Here is a 17,815-nt window from a genome sequence, read left to right as displayed (position 1 = left end):
TCACCCCCCTGTCCTCCCCATCAGTAAACCAGGACATCCCCAGCACCTGCCCCCCTCCCCTCACCACCAGGGAGCAGGTCTTCAATGCCCTCTCAAAGGCAAAAAGCACAGTCTCCATGGGACCCAATAACATGCTTGGCTGTATTGTGCATGAATTCAGGCATGAGCTCTCAGCTGCATTAGGCACCCAATTCAACCAAAGCCTGAGCACCGGCTTCATTCCAGCTGAATGGAGGACAGCCACTGCCATCCCTCTACACAACGGTGGAACGTCCACTGACTCAGGCAGTTATAGTCCCATCAGCCTAACTAGCCAGATCTGCAAGGGCATGGAACACATTATCATGGACCTAATAAACAAGGACATTGGCAACCTCCATACACTTGACCTCGCAAAGTTTGGTTTTGTCAAAGTGAGATCATGCCTGTTAAACTTGGTTGACTTCTTTGAAACAGTCACCAAAGCCATGGACAAGAGGAAGACAGTGCACACCACCTACCTTGACCTAGCCAAAGCCTTTGACACTATTCCCCACTCTGGCATAATAAATAAACTCTCCCAGCTAGGCATCAACTCCTATGTTACCAGATGGGTAGCTAACTGACTCACTGATAGAACCCACTCAGTCAAACTAGGGGAAGCCAGCTCTAGTAGTAGACCTGTAATGAGCGGTGTACCCCAAGGATCGGTCTTGGGGCCTCTACTGTTTGGGATATATTTTTCTGAGGTGCAAGCCAAAACCAGTAGTCTGTGGCTGACCATGTTTGCAGATAACTGCAAGCTGGCCACTGTCTTAAATTCCCCTAGTGATGTGAACTTCCTACAAGAGGGCTTTACCCAAACTAATAACTGGTGCCAGAAGCATGGCCTCAGACTGAATGCCAAGAAATACATCATTATCCCCTTTGGGGAAAATGGCATCCCCACTAATTATCACATTAATAACAACGTACTAAGCATGCATTGAGGGACTTCGGCACCCAGGTTAATAGCATCCTGACTTTTGACCACCATGTTGCCTCCATTGTACAGAAGGCTTTGTACATGGCCCACCTCATAAATAAGGGTATTTCATTCAAGAACAAGGAGGTCATAACATCCCTGTACTCCTCTCTTATCAGACCCATTATCGAGTACAGTGCCCCTTTCAGTATGTACATTGCCAAGCACATGCAGCAGCTGGAGATAGCACAGAAGTTCATGACCAGGAAAATCCAGGGTCTCAAACACCTATCCTATACAAATAGGCTAAAAGCCCTGTCCCTCTACTCAGTCTCACACAAACTGCTCAGAGGTTCCCTGTGTCTGGCATACAAGGCCATCTCAGGCCCAGCCTTGATAGAGTTGCTGTATATCCGTAAGTCAAACTCCACTTGCTCAACCCACACAAAAGGCCTTAACCTGGTCTGTGACATTAATAGAACTTCAAACCAAAAACTGACTAACAGTGACTTAAAAACAAACAACTAAAAAAAAATCACTGTAGAACTCAGAAGAATACCTCCAAATTAGCGTAAAAAGACTTTGACACTTTCATCAAAAAGACTTCATCCGAAATGTAAAAAACTTAATGAAACCATCTTTATAAATGTTAAAAACACACCTATCAATTATAGAATTAATTAAGACGCAATTAACTTAAAAGAACATACTGCATATTTGTTAAAATGTCAGATAGCCAACTTTCTATCTACTAAAAAAACATTTAATATTTATAACTTCATTTAGGCCTGGGGAACTGTCTGCTCCCAGTCGCAGTTGCCATAAAGTCTCTCTTCTTTCAATTTATTTTTTAAATTTCCACCTCTTAAATCTAACTCAATGTGCTCTAAAATTGAAAAAGTGAACTTTTTATAGAAAGTACAGCTAACAGAATGCCTATACAACGCATTATTATCATTTGTTATTTTTATAGCATAATAATGCTCCCTAATGCGTTTGTTTAAATTCCTTGTAGTCATTCCTATATAATATGCAGAATATCCTGAGCACAGAGCTATGTATACTACATTAGAGGTACTGCAGTTGAAACTACCTGGGACTGGAATAGTATACTTCAAAAAATCAAAATAAATGTGAGGTCCCTCGTGTATGTACCTACAAAGATTACATTCTTGACATTTGTACATTCCTTTAGGTTTTTGGGAAATAAAAGTGTTAACCTTTGTTTATTTTCCAAAATACCTTTAATATTATTATTTCCTTTTTTGTGTACAAAATTAGGCTTTTCTCCTAAAATCTCTTTCAAATCACTATTACCTGAAATGATTTTTCAGTTGTCATTTATAACAGAAATGACTTTTCTGCTGTCAACTGACATTTCTATAACACATCTGGGAGTGGAATTTATAGATGTAACATTTTCTTTGTGCATTAACCCTTTGATCAAAAAGGGAGAAAAATCAGTTGTATGCCTCTTAATTATTTCAAGTGCAATTTTATCCAATACTTCTTTATAATAACCTCTCTGTAAAAATAAATGAGTTATGTGTTCTATTTCTTGGAAAAAAATTAGCATCTTTACTAATCATGTGTGACGCTGTAATGAACTGCCCTTTTGGGATGTTTGATTTCATAAAATGTAGATGGTTACTTTGATAATGTAAATAATTATTACTATATGTATTTTTCCTGTAAATGTTACTAGAAAAATTACAGAAATATCCATCCCAAATTAATTCGACATCCAGATAGTTAACTTTATGTCCTACATCTCCCAATGTGAATGTCAGAAAATCATTACTGGAATTCAAAGCAGATAAAAATAATTCATGACTTTCCACAGGTCCTTTTATCATAAAAAACAAATCATCAATAAACCTACAGTAAAAAATAACTTTAAATTGTGACATTACTGTAGGTAAAATTTCTTTCTCCCACCATCCCATAACTAATCCTGCATATGCTGGGGCTACAGTAGCTCTCATTGCCACACCTCGCAGCTGTTTATAAAATTTTTTGTTAAATAGAAAATAATTATTTCCTAATAATAGTTCCATCAAACATATACATGTTTTTATACTAGAATCATTCCATTTGGTATATTTATACAAAAAAATGGAGACATATTCAATGTCTTCCACCAAAGGAATGGATGTGTAGAAAGAAACTGCATTAATTGTCATCAGAAAAAAAACTGTATCTAATTCTGTGAAATTATTTCTCTTAAAACACATCCTAATTTGGTCTAAAAAAGACCAAGAATATTTAATATAGGATGGTAGCTCTTGTACAAGTGGATTCAACAAACTGTCCAAGTATAAAGGAATACCCTCTGTGACACTGCCTGCTGCTGAAACAATAGTTCGGAATGGTGGATGTAAGGAATGCTTGTGAATTTTAGGTATACCAAATAAAACACCTAATCTTGATGTTTCTACAGACAGAAAATTATACAAGTCTAAAGAAAATTCACCATTCATGAAACATTCATATAAATATTTAACATATCTATTACTTCTTTCAATTTGCAACATGCTAACCTCTTGATATAAATTTTTGTTACTTAACATGTTTTCCTTGGCAACATTGTAATAATGAGTATATATTATAACCATCCCTCCCCCTTTGTCAGCTTCCATAAGCGTAAATTACATTCTTCTTTAAAATCCAACAGAATTTTTCTGTCACTATTGGTTAAATTAAATAAAGAAAAATTTGCTTTAGTATTAGCAAATAGACCTAATGTCTCTCTCACAAAAGGTTTCAAACACTTTTAAAGTGTTATGTAATATAGGATTGTATACTGAGGTTTTTTTTATATTATTACAAAAAGACATGCATCTGGAGCATTTCTCCCTGGGCCTCCGCTGAAAACAGGCTCTGTGGAACCTAGTCGGACTTTCCCGGTCAACAAATGATAAATAAATAAATAAATTAATAAATTCACCTGCACATCTTTCAAAATATACATTAGATTAAGTTTTATTGTATGAAGATTTAACTTGAGCAAAGTTTGAGCTAAATTAGCTCGCTTACTGGGAATGAAATTAAAACCCAGTTGCAATATTCATAGCTGAGATTCGGTCAAAGTCAAGTCAGTTAAAATTATATATTTTACTCTCAGTACTCACTGAAACAGCAGGAACACTAAAGCTGTTTACTTCCGAAACCGACTCCTTCCTAGTGTTTATTTCAGCGTCTTGTTGTTGTATTTCTCTTCAAGTTTTTTGAATTAGAACTCCCATTCGCAAGTGTTTTATTTGCGGTATTAATAGTTCCACCAACTGCTCCATTGTTGTCCTGCATGCTAGAACTTCCTTGGTGGTGACGTAAAGATTCAGAAGCAGTCATCATACTGGTAACCTGCTTGTTACCTTGAATTAAAGGGCCAGTCTTGGTTTTCACCATAGAAATGTATGACTGCTTCAAAGAGTTTATGTTAGAACGTAACTGTTTTTTTATCAAGGTCTAATAAGTAATACCCTGATTATATTCTTTAAGGTCCCGTTCTGTTTTCCTCATTTTTCGTTGTATTAACTGCTCATATTTTTTAACAGAGTTTAGCACTTGAATATAATTATCTGACTGATCGTGGTCAACAGAAATATCTTTAAAATTATTATCAAGTGCCTCCAATTCACTTTTTAATGTCTCTTTTCTCTTGCTATTACGCTGAATCAAGAGCCTCAGAAACTCCAAACCTGCTTTGTTAAAAAATGTATCAAGTTCTTGAAAAAAAGGGTCATCCTTGTGTACCCCATTCGGAGCCTTAAAAAATCTTAACCCTTTAGGTACTATATTGTTAACAAAATGTTCAAAATATTTGTTTTCTACAACTAATGACCTGTATTTCTTGAGACCTTTTTCATGCTCAAACAGGTTATCCTCAGTTTCATTTGTTGTAGAATTAGAACATTCAGTCTTATTTAAGCGAAACACGTTACCAGAATAATTTAAAGCTGTGGAAACATCTTTGTACAGTACCTCTTTAGTTTAATTAATTTGCTCTGTGGAATGCTTGTTTGAAGGAGCAGGTTTACTGTGATTTTGGCTATTCACAGTACTATTTTCACCACCACCAGTCTTACTTTGACTCAATCTCATTGCAAGACAAGACACAGACTTCTGTATTTCCCTTAAAACTTACACCACCTCATCCATGAGTGGAACCTGGCTATTTGGCACAGAATGCAGAGTAAGATCCAATACGTCTTCGGACAAACTTGCCGTAAAACAAACGTCAAACCAAAAACAACAGTGACCCAAAAACAAACAACTTAAAAAAAATCACTGTAGAACTCAGAATACCTCCAAATTAGCGTAAAAAGACTTTATTGACGCTTTCATCAAAAAGACTTCATGAGAAATGTAAAAAAAATAATGAAACCATCTTTATAAATGTTAAAAACATACCTACTGTCAATTATGCAATTAATTAAGACACAATTAACTTAAAAGAACATACTGCATATTTGTTAAAATGTCAGAAAGCCAACTTTCTATGTACTAAAAAACATTTAATATTTATAACTTCATTTAGGCCTGGGGAGAACTATCTGCTCCCAGTCACAGTTGCCATAATGTCTCTCTTCTTTCAATTTTATTTTTTAAATTTCCACCTCTTAAATCTAACTCAGTGTGCTCTAAAATTGAAAAAGTGAAATTTTTATAGGAAGTACAGCTAACAGAATGCCTTTACAATGCATTATTATCACTTTTTATTTTTATAGCATAATAATGCTCCCTAATGCGTTTGTTTAAATTCCTTGTAGTCATTCCTATATAATATGCAGAACATTTTGAGCACAGAGCTATGTATACTACATTAGAGGTACTGCAGTTGAATCACCTGGAACTGGGAGAGTGTATTTAAAAAAAATCAAGATCCCACCTGCTGGATAGGGGAAACAGGTGCTGACTTTTAGGGAACATGGGCCAAATCCTTGGCTAGGCTTATAAGGGCCTCTGGGCCAATAACCTCGTATCATCCTATGAACCTATGAGATGTGCAACACTGGTTTGCAGTGCTCTGTATAGGCACCCAGCGTTGTAATTTGCAATATAAACATCCTGCTATTTTCTCAGATACATAGCTGAGTGTACATCAGCTAATTTACCTGCCCGCTGTGAAGCATTACCCCCAAAGTGTTTTTTTAGATCAATCCTAAACCTTACCCTCAGCCCAACAACTCCCAGTTTAGTTGGTTAGAAACCTTTCTTGCACCACCCATCGTAGTTCACAAAAAAGGATTTGCGGTCATGGATGTGCACTTTCCTAATGTCTCTATAACCTGCCTGGTAGCAATGGGCATTGTAAGACAGTTCAACACTTGTCTCATGTTAACTGACAACCACCTTATTCTTAAGCAGACTGACACAGTATGCGAGCGATTAAATTACACTATAGGGGGATTCATAAAGGTTACCACAGTGTACTCTTCGTGTGGCTTTTCTGAGTGAATAGATAGCAACCTCAATCTGGCAAAGTCATTTGACACAATACCTCATTCTGGTATTATAGTCCAGCTCTCAAATTTAGGCATAAATCCCTCTGTCACTTGATGGATAGCCAAATGGCTAACAGGCCACATGAAGTTAGATTGGCGGAATCCACCTTCACCAAGAGGCCTGTTACTAGTGCTGTCACTCAGGGCTCGGTACTAAGACCTCTCCTGTTCACAATATGCTTCTCTGAAGTCAAGGTAAATGTAGAGGGCTTTTGGTTTACCAAATTTGCTGATGATTGCAAGCTGGGTGCCATCATCAAACCCCCCAAAGATGTAGATGTCCTCCAGGAAGGTCTGACACTGACAAATAACTAGAGCCATGGCCTAAAATGCAGTGCAAAAAATGCATAATGTCTTGGGAAGACAACTATCCTGGAAAATTGCAACATTCCTAACACTCCCCTAAGACTAGACCTAGTGGTATGGGAGCTGAAAACTCAGATTGACTGTAACCTGAACTTTGTTCACCCTGTGTCCATGATGGTGAGAATATCCTTCATTAAGGACATGGTATCCAGGTCAGGAGATCATAGTCCCACTATATTCATCCCTCACTAGATCAAGAATTGAGTACAATGCATTCTTTGGCATATACTTGACCAGGCCAACAGCTGGTACAACTGCACAGGTTCCTCACTCAAAAAAAAAAAAATAATAATAATACAGGGTGTAAATAACATGTTCTATATGGACTGCCTCAAGGCCATATCCCTGTACTTAGTCTCCTGTAGACTACTGAGGGGACGATCTGTGCCCAACCTACAAGGCATTCTCTGATCCAGTCCTGATAGATTTGCTATACATTTGCAAAACAAAAATTACCCAATCTAACCTTCATCTGTGACATAAACAAAGCATGTTGGAGGGACAGGTTATGTTTCCCAGAGATTACCCATTCTCGGGAACAGAGTCCCCATTCATCTTTAGCAGAGTTCTTCCCTAAGCCTATTCAAATGCGGTTTGGATCAATGGATAAAAAATTGCAAATTCATCCCTGGCTTACTGTGTCCTTTATGGACAGGGTCAGATTCTAGATGCCATAAGGCACAGGCATATACCACATCTGTTCTAGTCCTTGGGCACTGATAATTGGGAAACTTGGAACATGAATGGCTAGGCCTAAAAAGGTTCTAGGGCTGTTATCGTAGTTTTCTTCTATGATTCTATCCATCAAAAAAGCCTACTTTTACCCCATTTCCCTTGCTTTATGAAAGGCATGCAACACTGAAGAGTACAGATGTATTACACATTTTTTTGGGAATGCAAATTTGTTAAAAAAAAAAAAAAAAAAACTTTGGTCTTATATGCACCAAAGGATCACATATATTTTGTCTGGATCTATATTATAAGATCGACGTTTGAAAACATCGAACAACATATGGTCGACACCATATGGTCGATGTCTTCAAACATCGACCTTATAAAAAGACAAAAAATAAAAAGTACCCTAATGAGTCACCCCCCCCCCCCCACACTGCTTAAATATACCAACTCCGAGACCGCACTACATTGCAGTAAACAGACATCTCCCCTTACGGAGATTTCCATTTACACGCTCGATATTCTGAGCATTCGATATTCTCGTGTCAACAATGTCAGATTCGACATTGTCGGCTTTGGAGAATATAATATAGACCTTTTTTTTCAGATGTTGACTCCCATTTCTTGGAAATTTTTGATTTTAGACATCCCATCTTCAGATATTTATCCACCAGCATTGTGTTGTCATATCATTGTTTTTACATTTATCATATTTTTATATTACCAAACGCTAGTTGAATTTAACAGCTTTAAGTTGGTCTTAACTTAGTCTTTTGATCTTTAAACACTTGAAAACTTTTAAAATAACCTGTTAATATAAATTTACATACTCTGAAATATGTGAGGCCTGTAGTACAGACATAAATCCAGTTTTCTGACCGAAGTTAATTTGCGCACAGTCTTTTTTTAGCCTACCCAGAACAGATTAATTTATATTTGTTTGCTTAAATGTTATAATTAAAAGTTAGACAGATGTCTCTCCAGCTTATCTAATATTTCTTTGGGATTGTGTGTGTATGGTTTGTTTGTCATACGCTTATATTGGTTACTATTGTATCACTAATTTTAAGTGTTACATTTTTGCAGTTTGTTAATTTACAAATAAAACATATAATTTACAAATAAAATATATTTAAAAACGTATTTTTCAGTTTCATCAGGTTCTGTCTTAAAACAGTGCAGTGGTGAACAGGCAGCTAAGTCTCATAATTATACAAGTGGAACTCTTGAAAGTGACTAAAGATGCCATTAGTTTTAAAGATAAACATACATGTATTACATTCATTGGCAACTCTGGTCTTTTAAGTAATTGGCATGTTACACCACATAAATGCCTATTTTGAATAAAAGTGACTCTCAAGTGTAGGTTGGCACTAAGGATCAGTAGGTATCACATTCTTCTGACAATGGTCAGTTTCCATTCTAGCAAGTATCTACTTGTTAGGTGACAAATTCACATTAAGGTGCAATGTGGGCATTTCAATTACTGACTTTTAAAACATTTCAAAACTATTTTCTTGTTCTTTACTTCAGCATCATTCTGCATTACAGTCCAGTAATGTCATTAATGACAGACTTGTATCTTGTATGTTTAAAAGTAAGCTTGACAGATACAGCATTATTTCAAGAAATCTCACAAGAGTTTATCCTTAAGAGGGGGAGGTGCTGGCACTTGCTGTTACTTTCTCATTGTCCGGATTCTCACCTTTAGACATTAAGACAATCATGGTACAGTTCCTTGTTATGCCTGTAACTAGTGTGGTTTTTAAATTATGGGCCTTTTTATTCCTTTCACATATGGAAGTAAGTTACAGCCCTAAGGACAGATTTGCTTTCAAACAGTACACAAATTGTATACATTGCTACATGTCTGAATTGCAAAGTGTTTTATGTGGGTAGTCTTAGTCATGAGAAATATTTATGATAAAATTTAAGAATATATTTATTCCATTAAAGTTAATGGTAATAGACTATAGAATGTCTTTTAAATGTATTGTTGTTGGTATGGACTCTATAAGGGTCAATATAAAAGGGGTCTAACAAATAACAAGTTAGAAAATTTGGAATTAAGATGGCAAATTAATCTTAAAGCAGATTGCCAACCCAGATTATGTGGACACTTAAACAAATGTCTTTTATACACTTGTTTGGTTTAAAAAATAATATATTTTTATTATTTTTTTATAATATTTGTATTAACTGTTTTTCTTCTTAAGTAATATATGTTATGTTTTGATCGTATGACTTGATTAACTTTATGGATACTTGGTTCATCAGTTTTATATTTATCATGTATTTATTATGTAAGGATGTATATTTCAGGTGCATTTTGTTCTGATGAATCAGTGTTTTTGTGAAAGAACTCAGCCTTTAGTAAGTGAGGTGGCAGTTTGTTGGTCTTGCAGTGTGTTTTTTATTTCACTTTAGATCTTTCACTACATTAACATGTTGGGGGCAGTTTTGCCAAGTCCATTTTGAGGTTTTGAATTATTATTGCCAGTCTACCAGTTTGAATGTGGAAATCTGCATCTTTCAACAAATAGAGAACTGGTAAGGGATGATTTATTAGCAGGATCACTTGCCTTTTTGTCATTATACATGCAGATGTATTGGGAAAAAAAACGGGCATTTGGCAGGTGGAGGAAGAGAAAAAAAGGTAACACATTTTTATTTATTTTTCATTTGAATTTGTTCAGAAAAAGATTGATTAGGTAATTTAGAACTGGTAAGACTGGGGTATTTTAGTAATTATCACAGGTTATGTCAGTGATGTAGAATGGGTGAAAGAGTATACTAAGAGTACAGATGTTAAGATATGTGACTTTCAACTTGATCTTTCCTCCCCAGGGCCTGTATGGAAGTGTAATTGTGACTGGTGGCAACACATTACTACAAGGATTTACAGACAGACTGAATAGAGAGCTTTCACAGAAAACTCCTCCTGTAAGTAAAAGCTTTTGTTATTCAATGTGCTGCACCCATTCTTCCTTTGTTACTGGGTTTCCACCATTTTCCTGTTACAGCACAGCTGGCAACTACAGATCCCAGTCTACTGTCTACATTTCCCAGTGGGCTGTTCGTTACTTGCCTGTACATGGTCACACTATTCCAGAAAATTAGCAGTCTCTCGAGGCTGTGGCATCTTAGATATCTGAATACTCCTGTTTGAGTGTCTTTGGGATCATTAGATTAGTCCCTTTGGGCCAGGGCATTTACAGTAGAGACTGGGTGGTATTTTTTTTCTGATGTTCCACCTAAGAGCACTTGCTGGGAGAAGTACCTTCTCTTCCCCATCCTTCTGTTCAGTGGTGGAAGTCCAAACATGCATAATCTGCTTATCTTCTGGCAAGTTATCACTGAACAGTAGACTCTAATATCCTTTATCGTTTGGAGAAAACTGCCTTCGAGAGATACATAGCCCATCTCCTATTTCAACTCCACCTCCATTACTAGACCTACTGTTGAGCCCAGGCCATCCCTGTGTTACATGAGATTCTCTGCTTCTACCCTACTGGGCCAGTACTAATAAACCCTATTATCAGGAAATGGTGCCTCTGAGTAAGTCTAAACAGAAGCTACTACAATCCATTAATGATTCTCTTAGAAAATAGTGCTCTTTATAGACATACTGCCTACATTTAAATACATACACAGAAAATAGTGGCCATAAGTACGCTGATCCACAAAAATAAATGCTGTAAATTCTTTGCCCATTTTGAAAGCTTGGGAAACAGTAAATTAGAATTTTAGAAAAAACATTGTAATGATGACTGCATTAGTAGTATGCTGTAGCTTTTAATTATTTGTTTTGCATATGGCATGTAATTTGTTTGAAACTTATGGACGGAAGAGTTTCCTATTTGTAAGTTGTTTAAAAGATATTTCTGGAAAAATAATATTTCAGTGCTGTTATACTTAAATGAGAGTGTGTTTGTGCCAAAAACAATCCGTAAGACACAGTATTAATAAGTCTGTATTACTTTCTGCAATCCATACATATTTCTTCTCTTTGCCTAGAGTATGAGGCTGAAGCTGATAGCCAGCAACAGTACAGTGGAGCGTCGGTTCAGTTCTTGGATTGGAGGGTCCATCTTGGCCTCCCTGGTAAGTGTTTTCACTATTCTCAGAGTCTGCATTAATAAGCTGCCCGTTGTGAGTGTGCGTGCGCACATGCACATACGATCTGTTTTACTGTATATCATCATTGCAAGTGATCTTTGTATTCTACCAAATTACCATTAGTGAATTATTTTTTTCCACTCTGTATTTGTTCGTTCTTTATATACTCATGTTTTATGTACAGTTCTGCTGTGTTGAAATGTATTAGTTTTGTGCAGACAGATTTGAAACTAACTAGTCAATTGCTGAAAACAGGCACTTGAAAACCAGTGTATATATCTTCAAACAAGAAAATAGAATGTAGACATCTGTGCAGTTGCTGAGACCTGGTTTAGAGCTGCGAAGAACACCCCGGCAGTGCGGGGTATAATGCCTTCCATGCAGTTAGACTATATTCTGCACAGGACAGGGACAAATTTACTTCAAAAACAAACATATCTCAAATAGGGTCAAAAGGGTCAAATAGTATGACATGCTTGAGCTTTTCCATGTCCAAATTGCCATACCGCAATGCCCAGCAAGCTAAAGACTCCCTCATCAATCTAAACAAGCAACTTAGGGGCTAATCAAGTCTATCAAAGTCAAATTTGAGGTAAAATAAACTCTCATGCCAAGGACAATAACAAGGCATTCTTCAACTATGTCCACAACTTCAAAGGCAATACACAATGATGTGCCAGACTAATTGTAAATATACTAATTCCACATTTGCAACAACAGTGGAGAAAATAAAATAACACACACACACACACACACACACACACACACACATTAAATCATTCCTAACACACAAAACATGTTTCACAAAAAAACTTGATTAGAGCAAGCGGACCTTAAAAACTTGATTTTTTTGCAGGGAGGGTCATGCTCCCCTGCACCCCCTTATTTAAATATACAAATTCCATGGTCGCACAACAGAGGAGAAAAGAGAACACACACAGTAAGTCACTACTTCTTTACTTTACAATTTTCAGTGAATCAATTAATCAAATGAGTTTTCAGTCAAATTTGTTCAGTCAGTTGTGATTCAACGAAAGAGTTTATATGTCCTCCAATAAATAACATTGGTTAGAACCCATTCTGATGAAACTGTTACAGCAAACACCTGGTCCATCACAAAAGAAAAAATCAACCACGGCATTCTTGTAGGGGTGCAAGATCCCCCTCCCTCCATCTTTCAAAATATACTAACTGCAAGATCACAAAATAGTAGAATTAAGTCAAAACCTCATTACTTCACTGTTTTGAAATTGTCACTGTAACACATTTTTCTATTTAAAAAAACACCAAAGCCAGTATTATGGGACAGGAAGCTCTCCTGTACCACCCTATCTCCAAAGCTCTAAATGTTCTAACTCTTAGATTGCATAACTGTGGGACTGAAAGCACACCACTGTAACTGCATTTGTGATCTTGCTCCAGCATGCAACACAGCTTCTGACAAAAGAAAATGGAGTTTGCATCCCTTTCCTGTGTGTGTGTGTGTGTGTGTGTGTGTGTGTGTGTGTGTGTGTGTGTGTGTGTGTGTGTGTGTGCGCGCGCGCGCAGGCATGCACACACACACACAGAAATATATATGTATATAAACTGACTGAATACAACCTTGTTAATTAGCAGCCTTTCGAAGTCTAAGGCAACTGGGCAAGCTGCACTGCACTCCCATGCCCCCTATTAATTATACTGTATATACCAACTCCGAGATTGCTCTACAGCTGGGAAATGGTAAATCTTGCAAAGAACTGCCAGTACATTCAATCAGCTGATTTCTCAATTAGTTGTACCTCCTTTTTTCTTTTCGACAATTGGAACTTTCAACCGGTTCTCTGTAACCCATATACGTATGTATGTATGTGTGCACCATCAGGGTCTAGAGTAATTTTTACCAGTGAGCACTTGTAGCTTGATTGATAGGCAGTTATTTTAGCTGCTCATCAGCAAGTCAGTTTAGGAGAATCTCTTAAGTAGCTGTCTTCTAATTGGTGAAACTGTCAAAAATACATGGTGTGTTGATAAGCAGTTGTTAACATTCCAGTCAGTTTTATTTCAAGATAAGCATCTGTGAAGTATCTGTGAAGTAAAAGTATAGTTCTTTTTTAATTACATTTGTCCATTAAATTAATAATTAACTTTACTGTAGCACAGTATTGTATACATGCCAGAACTACTGTACTGTTTATATCATGTGATGTCTAACCTGTCAGTTTTTTTCTTTTTCTGTCTGTATTTTAACAACTTTTTACCTTGAGATGTTCATTCTTTGCATTGTCTGTTGTGCAATACTTCCTGAATATCTATTCTAAGTTTTACCTTGAGTGAGATGTTTCATTCTTCGCATTGTCTGTTGTGCAATACTTCCTGAATATGTATTTTAAGTTTTTTTTTACCTATTGCATTCTTAAATCTTGGTTGAGTGTGAATGACTTATCCTGCAAGCTTTTTAGGAAGTGGTGACGGGCTTAATCAGAAATAGTCTTTTTAGAGGCAGGCAGTAACCTGTTTCGAGGATTTTGGTTATGGGGGCAATTTCACTTGTTTTAGCAAGTCTAAACTGATATATATATATATATATATATATATATATATATATATATATATATATATATATATATATATGGTTTCACTTCATATACCCAAAATGCTGTAAAACTGCAGTAAGATGTTGAACATGTGTGAGATGTTTAAAGAGACAGCACTGAAGGGAAACTTTAATGAAATTAGAAGGCATACCACGTACGATAAGCAGGTAAACCCATATGCTGGAAAGAAAGGAATAAGGGTATATATATATATATATATATATATATATATATACACAGAGATTCAGCAGCACAGGTATTGTAATGTGTGAACAATAATGTGGATGTATGAAGACTAATGAATGCAAGAAAGATGGAATGGAGGGAGAGAAAGCATGGGATAAGCATGCAGGAGAGCCATTAAGATACATAATGTAGAAGTGAAGCCAGGTGCTACATAATACAGCACTTTGCTGAAGAAGTCGAAGTCGAATATAGTCTTCTGCCTGAGGGATATGATACTCTCTTTATGCTTTAAACTCTGGAAACATGTTAAGGCTGAGGAAGTAGGTTTCCTGGCATGAAAGCTGCAGAATTTTGTGTTTTTCTTGTATTACCTAGACTTGTTTTATTTGTTATATTCCCACAGTAAGATGTCATAGATCCCTTATTTTACCTTATTCAAGTCTGCCTTCTCTTTAGTTGTAGAAGGCTTGCCTTCATTTAGTACCAACTACTGTATGGCATCACTTTTTATTTATTGTTGCAGGCACAATCAGGGAGCATTGCTTTTAAATTTTATTGTCATTCTCTAATTATCCACTTTATCCAACTAAGGGTCACGGGAAAGCCGGAACTTAACTCACTTGGTGCGTAGTGGAGAAATTAATGCTAAATAAGACGCTAATGTAGCATTGTATGCACATACACACACACAATCAAACTCTCAGCAACATGAATGAGAGGAGGTCTGGTCTTTATATACTTTTATATTCATATATTGCTTAATTTTACCTGTAGGCTAATACACTCAAGTGCGGTAGCCGTTTAAAAGCATTTATAGCATTTACTGTCTGTTTTTCCTCTGTTTTCTGCAAAAAAATATCTTGTTTTCCCGCCTTACTGAACTAGAATAGTCCAGTCTTCAGAGTTTGCTGATCTCTGGGCTTTGGCTTGGTTCCTGTGCTATTCCGTATCCTTATTTGGATAAAGGGAAGCTTCTTTGTTCACCAGTGGGAGTGGGGAGCACTGAGCAGCCTATTTGTCCCTAGAGCAGTGGTTCCAGCCAGAAAATTGTAGTCTATTGGCCATTTTGGGTCAATTCCTAGCTCTTTTCAACCCCCTGCTATAAAGCCCGGTTTAGTGCGCTTTATGGATTTAGCCGGAGTTGCCCATAGAGCACCATCGGCAGCCGTTAAACAAGGTTAAACTATTTCTGGCTCAGAAAGTCTGCTCTTCAATTTTTCCCTTAGAACTTCTCTACTTGCAATCTAAACAGTCTATTCTCTATCTCAAAAGCTCAGCACTTGCTCCTAAAGCATTTTTATATAGGTAAAGTACTTATATACTAAACAAAGTACTACATTAGCCTAGAATCCCTTGAGTACCCATTTCCTATAGGTCCCTTCTGACTCAGTTACACAGCAAACTTTTTCACTTTTTCTAGCATGTCGAAGGGTCAGTTGCTAGCGCCCTCCTGTTCAGCTGGTGAATCTTGGCATCTTGAGGCAATGTTACAATTGCCTCATGTACACAGACAACCCACTCCTTCTCCCACAAAACACAAATACATGTGAAAGATGCAGCTATATAGCCAAACTGGAGGCTGAGCTCTCTCAACTCAGGACTGGCAAGACCAGACAGGAGGAGAAGGAAACCACGCACACCACAAACCCAGTTTCACATAGAACTATCACAACTGCAAAGCAAACACATAAACACACAAAGACATACTCGGAGGCACTGATCAAAAATCTACCAAAACTACAGAGGCCTCCAAAGCAAACACCCAAGCAACTGCCACCTCAAGACATAAGACATGCAACACATAGTTCTCAAAGTCAGTGTGCTAAACAGTCACAGTCCTTAAGGCCAAACACAATGCCAGACACACTTGTTATAGGTGACTCCATAGTCAGACACACTGACGTCCCACTGAACAAGGAAAAGATCACAGTAAGCTGCCTGTCGGGCGCTAGAATCCGCCACATAACACAAGCACTCAGGTCACTCCACAGCAAGTACAAGTATGACTCAGTCATTGTCCATGCCGGTGTGAATGACCTGAGACGCACTCCCTGGACTACATGAAAAGAGACATAGAGGAGCTCTCAGATTATGTAGCCCAGGCCGGTATGACCCTGACCCTGAGCAGTATCCTACCCTCACCAAGAATGATGCCACAATACAGAGACAAAATGATCAGCTTTAATAATTGGCTTAATTACTGGTGTCATTCTAAGGGGATCCAATGTCTGTCTGCCTGGGATGACATGCTTGACAAGCCACGCTGCTTCGCAAGGAACGGCTTGCACCTGTCACCCCTGGGCTTCCGGATATTGGCAAAGGCTCTTGCCACCCCCATAGTGCCTTTTTTAGGCAAGGCTCAAATGATAAACCTACCGCCCTAGAAAACAAAAATGGAAAAAAATTAGAAGTTATGTACCTACCATAACGTTCCATGTTAGTTGTCTTCTCTCACCTTCTTTCTTGCTGGATGGGTTCGTAGCCAATCCTCGGCTCCGACCCGGCACTTGCTAAGCTCGAGAGTCACTTTTACCAGCTCGAGGCAGCCCCATATCCCATGATGCAAGGCGGTAATTACCCAGATCTCGTTTGGTATCTAGAGGAAAAACTGCCCATAAAAACTTTCCACTAAGGAAAGAGAAACACTAACCTAAAAAGGCTGTAATGGAAACCAGGAATCAAGGACAAGAGCTATCTGGTGTCCATGGAAGAAGAATCTTCCAAAGAAAAGGGGAGATCAAGGTCTGTCCAGGCTAGGGGGACAGGAGGGAGGGACGCAAGAAAGAAGGCGAGAGAAGACAACTAACATGGAACGTTATGGTAGGTACATAACTTCTAAATGTTAAGTTGTCAATCTCGCCTTCATTCTTGCTGGATGGGACCACGTCCCTAGCACCTCTATCCTGGGTGGCTCAATGGAACAGACTCTTGAGAACAGTGGAACCAAAGCTTGCCCTGTCCCTGGAGGCCAAATCCAATTTGTAATGAGAAATGAAAGTATGAGGAGTGGCCCAAGTGGCTGCTGCACAAATAGTATCTAAGGGTAGTCTAGCCTGAAAGGCTGTAGAAGTGGCTAGACCTCTTGTGGAATGAGCTTTAGGTTTTGAGTTCAGCTGTTTGCCCCTAAGCTGATAAATGTCAGAAATGGTGGAAGATAGCCATCTAGATAAGGTCACTTTAGAAACAGGGAGACCTTTTCTATTTTCAGCATAAGACAGGAAGAGCTGATCGGACTTCCTAAATTGCTTTGTTCTGTCCAAGTAATATCTAAGTTGGCGATGAACATCTAGGTAATGCAATTTTTGTTCTGCCCTGTTAGAATAATTTGGAAAAAATACAGGGAGATCAATGGATTGGTTTAAATTTGTCTTAGAAGCAACCTTGGGCAAAAAGGATGGGTTGGTTCTCAAGGATACTCTGTCTTTGTGGAAGACCAAATAAGG

The 17,815-nt window shown here is 37.6% G+C and overlaps 1 protein-coding gene across 1 annotated transcript in view; it reads left to right on the top strand.

The window, feature by feature from the left end:
* The window catches only part of LOC122806107 (actin-like protein 6B), a 298,586-nt gene that overhangs the window by 260,490 nt on the left and 20,281 nt on the right, over window positions 1-17,815 (top strand). The window contains exons 13-14 of the mRNA XM_044076345.1: window positions 10,339-10,434; window positions 11,509-11,595. Coding sequence (XP_043932280.1) covers window positions 10,339-10,434; window positions 11,509-11,595 — 183 coding nt within the window. The remainder of the gene's footprint in view (window positions 1-10,338; window positions 10,435-11,508; window positions 11,596-17,815) is intronic.

This window comes from Protopterus annectens, chromosome 7.part0, assembly GCF_019279795.1.
Source record: "Protopterus annectens isolate FY-2018-M chromosome 7.part0, PAN1.0, whole genome shotgun sequence".
Classification (NCBI taxonomy): Eukaryota; Metazoa; Chordata; order Ceratodontiformes; family Protopteridae; genus Protopterus; species Protopterus annectens.
This window is presented reverse-complemented; position numbering and strand designations above follow the sequence as displayed.